This window comes from Mesitornis unicolor, unplaced genomic scaffold (assembly GCF_000695765.1).
Source record: "Mesitornis unicolor isolate BGI_N332 unplaced genomic scaffold, ASM69576v1 scaffold26697, whole genome shotgun sequence".
Lineage (NCBI taxonomy): Eukaryota > Metazoa > Chordata > Aves > Mesitornithiformes > Mesitornithidae > Mesitornis > Mesitornis unicolor.
In genome coordinates, this window is record NW_010194722.1 from 10,375 (window position 1) to 20,471 (window position 10,097).

Here is a 10,097-nt window from a genome sequence, read left to right on the forward strand (position 1 = left end):
AAAAGATAAAAAGCTTTAATAAAGTAACCTCAACTATCGTCTCTTAGTGGGGGGGGGGCTCTGCACCCAACCCGCTATCAGTTAAAAGCGTTGGGGACTCAGGATTATTTGTGGTTTGATCAAGGGAGTTACACCCTCTTCCAGTACTGCTCCGTCCTGGGGATGCCGGCCACGACCTCAGACTCAATGCCGCAGTGGTCTTCTCCTCGGAGGATCTTGAAGAAGCCTGCAAGGACATCAAAAGCAGAAGTCAACCTCCTCACCACACTGAGGAGAACAGGGATGGGGGGTTCCCTCCAGCAGCATCTGGGGGTGCCTCACCGTTGTCGCCCCAGTCGGTGTTCCAGGAGTTGGCTGCCAACCAGTACGGGGTGCCGTTGTCCACCCCCCAGCCCAGGATCCGGATGGCGTGGCCTCCAACCTGCTCGCCTGTGACGTGCTGGTAGATCCCTGCAAGGCAACGAGCCAAGATGTCAATGGGCACCACGTCTACCCCTACTTCAGCTTGTGAGATGTTAGATGTCAAAGCCCAGAGGCCAGCTGAGAAGGCTTTTTTTTATGGTTAAATGCAAACCTGAAGCATAATGGAGAGTCTGGATTCAGAGAAGCTTAATGGAAAGTAAGGATTCACAGAGTATTAGGAGTTGGAAGGGACCTGGAAGCTCCCCCACGGCCAGGGCTTTGGGTGTCTCCAGACAAGGAGACTCCACAACCTCTCTGGGCAGCCTGGGCCATGCTCCATAACCCTCACACTCACAAACTTTGGCCTCATCTTCAGCTTGAACCTCCTATGCTCCAGCTTGGGACCATGTCCCCTTGTCCTGGCACTGGACATCCCAGAGCAGAGCCTGGCTCCTTCCTCCTGACACTCATCCTTTACAAATTGATCCCCATGAATGAGGGCACCCCTCAGTCTCCTCTGCTCCAAGCTCAAGAGCCCCAGCTCCCTCAGCTGCTCCTCATAAGGGAGCGATCAAGGGACTTATGCTAAGTGTCAGGTTAGCATCAGCAGCGCTCAAGGTGGCACATCCCAAGCAGTTCAGAACAGGCCATTGGGGCCACACCAGAAGAGCCAACTGCCAGTGTTTTATCCAAAATCCAAGCTGTTCTCAGCTACAATTTTAGGTGCTCCCCACTGAGCTTTAATGCCTGAGCCAGTCCCAAGCACCTATTCCCCTTGTTACAAACCAGTGGATGCAGGAGATGGCACCTGCCTCTGTTCTTGCAACACCAGATGCTCAAGTGTGAACTTGAGATCTCCTTTCAGACCTGAGCAGAGGGACCAGGGCCACACAAGACAGACCCCATGGATGAAGAGGGGAACAGGGCTCCCCACAGCCTTAGAGCTGACGCTCACCAGATTTGTACATCAGGAAGTCCTCATAGACAATAAAGGCTCCTTCCACAGGACCGTTCTTGTAGATCTCAGCCATGATTTCCTTCTCGCTGCGAGGGACACCATAAGATGTGATGCCTAGGGAGGAAAAAAAATCCCACCATTAGCACAGCATTGTCAGGTCTTGGGACAACTGGGCAGTGACTGCTTGATGTGCCTGTGCTTTCTCCATTAAAGGTTAAACTCAAACCCAGCTGCTCCAGAGGCACTGACACAGCCAGACAGGGAAAGTGGGCTCCAACCATCCCTCTCCCAGAGGGAAATGATTTAACCCAAGTCCTATTTCGTAGCTGAAGACCTATTCCAGGCAGCGTCAGTGAGAAGGGAAGCTTTCCCCTGTACATCCTCATTTCCAAAACAAATCAAATTACTCAAGGCTAAGACACATCTCCAAGCAGCAGCCAGACTCTCCTACAAGTACAGAGCTGGCTACTACCACAAAGTAGGAAGGAGGTGGCTTTGACACCAGACTCTCATGGGGCTCAGCACCATGCTCTTCAAGCCAGGCAGATGCACCACGAGGACCTGGACCTGCTTCCCACCACCTCCTTGTCAAGGTGATGGAAAAGATGGGCACATGAACCAACTCTTGGCCATGCCAGGAACAGGCAGAGGTTTTCAGTCTGGAAATTGCTTTTTGATGGGGGGAAACATGTCAGGAAGACTCCAAGGTCGATTGAACTGGTCCAAAACCAACAACTGAAAGCAGTTCTCCCATCTCAGCCGAGTCTCAGCAAACACAAACCATGCATCTGCCAGGCTTGTTTGCTCCAGGACCACAGGAAATACCCACCATAAAACAGCTTAGGAAGAGGTCCAATCCCACCAACCCCACCGAGCCACCACCAGGAGCAGCTCTGGAGGCCCCCTCCCTTACCGTAGTGCTTGTCCTCCTTGTATGAGGGCGAGTAGCCGGGCTCGCAGTGCCGGCTGCACCTGGGGGTTTCTCCCCCCTCCCCGGTGCATGGTGGCCGGGAGCCGTTGACGTGGTGCTCGCAGGGTGGGATGGAGTAGGGACGGCAGCCTGTGGAGGACAGAGACAGCATGAACTGGCTGTCCCCAAGTACCCCTGTCCCCAACAGCCATGCTGGAGAAGGCACCAGATGCCTCAAAGGAAGGGTATGGCCTTTCTGACCCAAAAGCCCCACAGATCAACGTGGGTGCAAGCAAGAGTAGGTCTGTCCAGTGAGTAATCCCTGAATCAGCAATGGGGTTCCCTATGGACCTGCTTCCTACCACCTCCCTCTTGTCAAGGTGATGGAAAAGATGGGAACATGAACCAACTCATGGCTATGCTATAAGAAGAGGCAGAGGTTTTCAGCCTAAAAGTCACTTTTTGAAGGGGGAAACATGTCAAGAAGATGCCTGCCCTCATCCAAAGTGTACTGAACTGGTCCAAAGTCAGCAACAACAAAAAAATTAGTCTGATTCATTCCTGTTATGGAAGTAGAAGCTTTGTGGGGTTCACAGAAGCATAAAATAATTGAATCATTAAGGTTGGAAGAGGCCTCTAAGATCACCAAGTCCAACACCACCATGGCCACTAAACCATGTCCTTGAGTACCACATCTACACACTTGTCCCAGGGGGGTAACCAGGAGGAGCCACGGGGACAGAAGCATGGGCTAGCAGAGGTGTTTGAGCCCAGCCCTGAAGAAGGGAGCAACCACAAGGACACAGATCAGAAAAGCAGCACTCTGAATCTGTAACCAGGCAGAGATACTCCTCTTTGCCTTCACAGGGCATCTGTCAGGACTTACCCACATGGGAATCATAGAGACCCCCAGACACGAGGCCCCTCTCTGTCCAGTACCTCCACGCGCCGGAGGGGTAACCACCATTGCACCTGGAGAAAGAGGCAGCAGTTCCAGCTCCAGCCCGCTCAGAGCCATCCCCTTTTAGGGGAGGAGAGGGAAAAAGAGCCAGCTTGGAGACACAACTTCCCATCCTGCTCTCAATAACTGCAAAAGTCACAGGCAAAAGGCTTGAAAAAGGCAGCTTTGGGGGTATTAAAAGATGCTTCCAGTGGCTTAGGCAGCTGCCAACTCCATATGGGAAAGCATCACTATGTGCTTGCCCTCCCCGCACCATCCATCATCATCCAGCTATTGCTGGAGGGAGGACGTGGCCTGAGGGACTTTCAGCCCATGCAGTCACCTTTATGTTCCCACCTAACTCCAGCATCTACAGCCCAAACCATTGGTGGGGCTTCCTGTTAATTAGGGAGACCAGGAAGACAAGGCTGAAACAACCAGCATCTTCAGGCTGCGTCCCTGCTCCTCCCACCCACCTTTTAAATGCACAAGAACCAAGAGCAGCTCACCCCATGCCGCACTCGAAGCCGCAGCACGACAGCAAGTCCTCCGCTGAGACCTCCACGCTCACCTTGGCATTCGTGTGAACGCAAATTCTGTCCGAAATCGCTTCTACAGCACCAAAAGCCTGCAGGAAAGTTCCCAAAACCCATGGGAAGACCATTAGAGCTGGCCATGGGAAAGAAACCAGGCAATCTTCTGGCAACGAGTGCAGGAAGCATAAGCCTGGTTGGGAGAAGCCCATCAAGGATCCCCTGTGTCCCCCTGTTTATGCAGTTCAGCAGCAAACTCAACAGCATCATTTTTATCCACCAAATTCTGTGTCGACACGACCTTAAACTGCCCATGCTCTTACCCAGCAAGAGCCACAAGAGCCCTGGTCTCTTATCTCATTGATGGTGGGACAGTTAGGCCACTGCGTCCGTGAGTCAAAGTTATCAGGCAGCTCCATGTCCGCAGCAAAGTCTACCCTGCAAGCAAGAAGAACTCCTGTTACGGGAACACCAGCGTAACAGGACTGGGTACACAGGGCTCTCCAACCTCCTCCAGGTGACCTGGAGCATGAGTACCCTTGTTGTTTGCTGACTGGAAGAGAATAAGTACTTCTGGCATCCTCAGAGAAGGTCAGCAGCTCCTCCAGTGTTTTAAGTTTCAAAGAGTACAAATTACACAGCTGGTCGAGTATCTGGCAGGACAGATGATGGATGTTCCCCCATGCATGCTTCTGTGCTTAATTCCATGCAAGATATTCACCAAGCTGCACCCAGGGGAACCCTGCTCTACCAGGAGAGACCCTCACCCACTCCAGACACACCAGGAGCATCCACACAAGCCTTTACAGGGCCCTCACCAACTCCTCCCAGCACTCACCTCTCGGGGAGCTTGGGCCCACCCATGAAGGTGCCGCAGAGTTTCTTGACATAGCTCATGTCGGTGTTGATGAAGTTGTGCCCTGCCTGTGAAGACAGAGAGATGGGACATGACCCTCCATAGCCATCAAGTGCATTGCTGGTGCTCCAGATCTCCCTCATACCAAACCGGTGTCTGACACTTGTTTTAAAACCCAGGGACCAAAAGCCAAACTACACATGGACACAGAACACAGCTCCTTCCAGGATCGGTGCACCATGAGCAGAAAGTTAAGGCCCAACTCTAGGCTTTGGCCAGGTCACCAATACAGCTTGACACTCACTGTTTGTTTCCAGCCTCCTCCCCTCTCGGCATACTACTCCTACTCTATAAATACATACCACTCCTACTCTATAAATTCATCCATGCTCCGCTCCAAAGACAAGCTGCACAGTTCCTGTCACCACAGGAACCCCTGATGGCATCAGCTCATTGGAGATGTCAACTGGGACCAAGGCTGGTTTGATGCAACCACAGCAGCAAAACTCCCAAAGCCCAGCTATTAAGTCCCACAAGGAGACTGTCAAGCAATGCATCATAAAACTCCTCAAAACAACCCAGAAAGCAACCCGGTACTCACCCTCCAGGTGGTGTTGAGCTTGTTTATGTGGTTGACCAAGTCGCTGGAGAGGGGAGCGAAGTAAGGAACGCTGCGAGCATTGGCGAAGGCTACCAGGACACACAGGATGGACACGGCTGGCCACATCTTGGCTACAGAACGGGAAACTCCACCTGCAGCCAGATTTGGGCATCATTGGAAACCTTCCCAAGCAAGAGCTTGGCAAAAGCACCATTGCAGCAGCACGTGGGTGGATAAAACACGTGGCTGCACAAAGTCCCTCTCGATCCTGATTTACCCCAAAGGTCAGGAGAGGCGCAGGAGCAGACTCATAACCCTGCTCCCGTGGCTCAGGAGAAATCAGACCAAGCAACCCTGTTGGTTGACCACTGCAGGATTAGCAGCGACAGAAAAGCACCTTCTGAAGCAGATCCAAGGGATTTGGAGGGTATTAAGAGCCGTGTTTACTTCCATAAAAATGGAGAATAAGGGCTAGGAGAAGGGATAAGGGATGCCCAACCTCCACGGCAAGTCCTCCCCAGGGACTCGTTAGTCCCTGCCCTAGTGCAACACTCTTCCCTTTGAAGGTACAGCTCCAAATCACATTTTCTGGACTTTAGGGGCTCATTTTGGCCAGCCCATGGCTCTGGGGACCCTGGTCATAGCCCTGGGGTAGTGACCTCCTGGCCATGCAAAGTGGGGTCTGCATGCACTGGAGCAGTGGTCCCCTCCCACCAAGGCTTTTCCTAGGGGAGGCTGTGAAGCCACATCCCTTGGCATGGGGCACCAGGAAAGTCCCAATTTGGGGAACAGAGACACAGGGGAAATCCAGAAGCACAGCAAGAGCAAACCATAGCACAAGCATCACCCTGACCAGCCATGCTCCAGGTCTCAGTGGTTTCTCTCTTCTCCTGCCTCCTTTAACCTAACTCACATCAAATTACCCAGCTCCAATTTAACCCCCAACGCCAGCAGCTACCACTTGCTCCAATACGCAGACGGGCCATGAGCTGCTCAACCTCTGCAAACGCACCACGGCACCCATCTCCTCCTCCTCCAAAACCTCTCAGCTCCCCTCCCACCAGCCCCACATCCACCCTGACGAGCCCCAAGCCTGCTGAGTGCCCCAAAACCTCGGATATTCCACCACAGCCTGAACAGCGGAGATATTGAGGCTTTAATTCCTCCTCATCTCAGTCTGTAATCACCTTTGCAAGCTCGGGCTTAAAACCTCCTGGGCAAATATGCCCCAGCTCTCGCCAGCAGAGAGCTGGCCGGGCAGGGGATGGGGAGACGCACACGCGTTTCCATCCAGGCTGCTCCCACCCACTCACTGCCAAGTTTAGCCTTTCCAGAGAAGAAAACCCAGCAGGAGTGTCCTACTTTCTGCCAGCAACAAGCCCAGGCGGCTGCAGCGAACTGTATAAAAGAGCTTTTTTTCTTTCCCTCCTCCTCTCCTCCTTCCACCATTTCTTCATTTTTCTTCCCGTCTTTGCACTTTCAGTGGGATGCTCAGCCCAAAAAATTGAGTTTCAGCAGCAGATGGGTCCTCCTACCCCTAAATCTCGCCTCTCTGAAGGGGTTTCATGCGTTTTTGCTCGCTCAGAGGTTTCTCGCAGAGGAGGGACTGGTTGGTATTGCTGGTGTCCCTGCTATGCTCCCCTGCTTATGCAGCAGGAAGGAGGTTACGCCCAGAGAAACAAATATACATTTCTGAGGCCCTTCAACATGGCCATAGGAAGCCTATAGGCAACTGGCTTGAACTGACGCACTTTTTGAAAAACCTTTAAAAATCCACAAAAATAAAACATTAAAAACCCAAAAACCTCTGTACTTCCTGTAGTTAAGTTCGTATTTTCTGTAGCACGGAAGAGAGGTGTTTTAAAGGCCAGAAGCCACCCAAAACACATTTGTTTTCTGTGCGATGGTTGCAAATTTGCTGACACGCTGAAACCCGCCCTGCAAAGCCTCCTGCACCAATACGGCTGCTTGCAGCGAGCTCCTGATGGGCAAACACGGGAGATCTCACATCCTCGGGTTACCAGACCACACCGGCTGCAGACTGCGAGCTCCGAGTAACCCAAAACCAAACTGAAAAGAAGACACCAGGCAGGTTCCCCTCCTTTCAAGCTCTGCTGCATTGCATCTGCGCTATGTTGTGGCCCATGGCCAGCAAACGCAGCAGGAGCAGCGAGATAAGGGGCAGACTTTATAGTAGGGCCAGTAGTGATAGGACAAGGAGTGATGGTTTTAAACTGAAAGAGGGCAAATTCAGACTAGATATAAGGAAGAAATTGTTTATGATGAGGGTGGTGAGGCACTGGCACAGGTTGCCTAGAGGGGCGGTAGATGCCCCATCCCTGGAAACACTCAGGGTCAGGTTCAATGAGGCTCTGCGCAACCTGATCTGGTTGAAGATGTCCCTGCTCTTTGCAGGGGGTTGGACTGGATTACTTTTAAAGATCCCTTCCCACCCAAACCATTCTATGATAATCTACTAAGACTCCTATAGGTATGAAGTTTTTTTGGGGGGGCAGCTGATTCTTTCAGCTGCACAGCACAGAGCATCACAAGACCTGAGCAGAAAAGGAAGGGGAAATCCTCTATCTGCTGCAATTTCTTTCTCCCTACCCCTCCTGACTTTAGCAAAAGCCCTGTGTACACCCAATCTATATATAGAGAGCACAGGCACGGGACTCGCAGGACGAATTTCCGCCAACACCAGTCACGTGCAGCTGGAGGCACGAACTTCACGTTGACCCCAGCTACAACGCAGCGAGCAGGAAAAGGCTGCTGGTTTCCACCGTCGCCCCAACTTTCCCCGCAGATATGAGCGGTTAAGCACTTTCCCATGGCAGCATCATCACACACGGGCTCCCCCCGCCAACCCCTAATCTCCCCTGCGCAGGCCTCCTGCCCCCAAAAGCCCCACGGCTGTTTTAAATACCACCAAGAGAACAGCACCAAAACTTGCATAACAGCTGCTTGCACCGGACAGATATTTTCTGCATGGCAAACAAGCCAGAGGACTTTCCTCAAAAAACCCCAGGCAATCCTTTTCTTTTTGCACCCTCCCAGCTCTCTGGAGGTGCCTCTCAAGTTCAGGGTAACCCTGGCAAAGGCTGTTTTCACATGTCCCACCAAGAGCCTATATTGCCTTGAGAAGCAAGGCTTGGCTGGTGGACTTCTTAAGATAAACTCTCCAGATGGCAGGAGGATTTGGGGGGCTTGCAAAGGGCCCTCCCCTTCAAGCTGCTCCACCTCCTCTTGGCCTATAGAGCTGAGAACAAGTTTTCTGCTTTGGGATACAAAGTAATGCAATTTCTTGAAGGATGAGAAAGAAAGAACTCCAGAAAGCTGCTACCCACTAGCAAAACTGAACCCTGGGAAGGACTCTCACTTTTCAGTCAGCTGGTTTCTGAAAAAAGAGGAAATTTGGGCCACCTGAGCACAGCCCTTGAGCCCCCCTCGCCTCCCAGCCAGCGAGGAGGAAGTTCTGAGGCTGAAGGCCCCTCTCAGAGCCACTGCAGTGAGGGAGGGGAGCACCCGAAGCAGCGATGGCTGCGGCTGGCGCTGCACCACCCACCCGCAGTCCCTCTGCAGCAGCAGGGAGGAGGGATGGAGCTGACATCACCTCAGTGCCTTCTCCATCCCTCCAGACCAGGAGATCCTGGAGACAGGGGCAGTTCCCTGCTTTGCTTTCCCAAGGACAGCTTTTTGGACTGCGTTATGCCCCAAATCAGCATCCCATATGGGAGATGCGCAGTGCCTGCAACAGCAGGTCCCCTCACAGTAGAGTCCCACCACCACAGTTTTCTCCACAGCACTCAGAAATTAAACCCTGTAAGTCCCATTTGACTGGGCATTTCTATGCACAATCCAAAAAATATTTAAAAAATAAAATGAACCAACCTGAAAGCAGGCTATTCAAAGCCCAACTCACATGACTCAGCGAGGCTGGTCAAGCCAGGAGATAAGTCACAGCCCTGAAGCACCTCTCAGCTCCTCCACTTGTCTGGGCCAAACTCCTCCAGGCACAGACAGAGGCACCAACACACCCTTTTCCAAGGGTTTGCAGAAGATAAAAGCTGTCCTACCCCTACAGCTGTAACACCCCCACCCCTCCAGGGTGAGAGGTCCTCAAAGCCCAAGTCATGTGTCCTCCTCAAGCCAGAAACACTTCATTTGAGCCCAGCTTTTTCCTTTGTTCTGGCTGCCAGGACTTGTGCGTGACTCCAAGCCACAATAAAGCCAGCCTAGAAACAACGTGACCCAGCTTAGATCCAGCCTAGCCTGCCCTGCCACCAGGTTAGCTTGGGAGCACCAAACCCGTGGCCTGGTGACTTCATTACAGCCATTGCTGCGTTATTAAAGCTTGAGGCTTTTTGGTCTTTAAAAAAAGAAATATGAGCATGAAGCACTTTTCCCCACACCCATTCCTTTCCAGGGAAGCCAAACCATTAGCATAAGTTAGACATTTGGTAAAATAAATATCTCTTGAGACAAGTTGCAGTGCTTGCCTCTGCAGAGAGTGCAGAATTTCTCCCAAATAGAGCTGCACTGATTTTTTTTTTTCTTTTCCTTTTTCGTCTCTTACACACTAATCCATAAACCACAGCCTTGCACAAGACCTCAGCTGCTGCAGCAGCCTGAAATTTCCTGCCCTAGCCCTTAACTTTGTAATCTGGAGGTAAACACGAGATGGAAGCGATCTCTGCCGTATAATGCTGGATCGGTGGATGGTGGATACGTTACAGGCTGGACAGATGCGAAGCAGCTTTTATCCAGCGCCATCTCCAAGCCATGCCACGATCCCGATGCCAGACCATGGGTCACGGGATGCTCCCAGAAGCACTTGAGTGGGCGCCAACCCGACCTCCTTAGCGTCAGCTGATGAGCAAGGCTGGGTTTTTTTTTT

General features: G+C 52.1%; 1 protein-coding gene across 1 annotated transcript; it reads right to left on the bottom strand.

Annotated features, from left to right (window-relative positions):
• Nucleotides 1-5,350, bottom strand: CTSB (cathepsin B). The gene is made up of 9 exons (XM_010187908.1): nucleotides 5,201-5,350; nucleotides 4,582-4,667; nucleotides 4,067-4,181; nucleotides 3,720-3,838; nucleotides 3,157-3,242; nucleotides 2,274-2,420; nucleotides 1,358-1,474; nucleotides 322-450; nucleotides 1-226 (listed from the first exon to the last, which is right to left on the bottom strand). The coding sequence occupies exons 1-9, from the start codon at nucleotides 5,324-5,326 to the stop codon at nucleotides 129-131; spliced, it is 1,023 nt and encodes a 340-aa protein (XP_010186210.1). The 5' UTR covers nucleotides 5,327-5,350; the 3' UTR covers nucleotides 1-128.
• Between the last annotated feature and the right edge of the window lie 4,747 nt (nucleotides 5,351-10,097).

Bases quoted from the DNA above. Each gene is read 5' to 3' on its own strand.
- CTSB (XM_010187908.1), bottom strand. From the start codon at position 5,326: ATGTGGCCAGCCGTGTCCATCCTGTGTGTCCTGGTAGCCTTCGCCAAT. The intron at 4,182-4,581 runs GTGAGTGCTGGG...TCTTGCTTGCAG, and splicing joins GGGCCCAAGCTCCCCGAGAG to GGTAGACTTTGCTGCGGACA. The intron at 3,243-3,719 runs GTGAGCTGCTCT...CTCTTTCTCCAG, and splicing joins GGCTTCGAGTGCGGCATGGG to GTGCAATGGTGGTTACCCCT.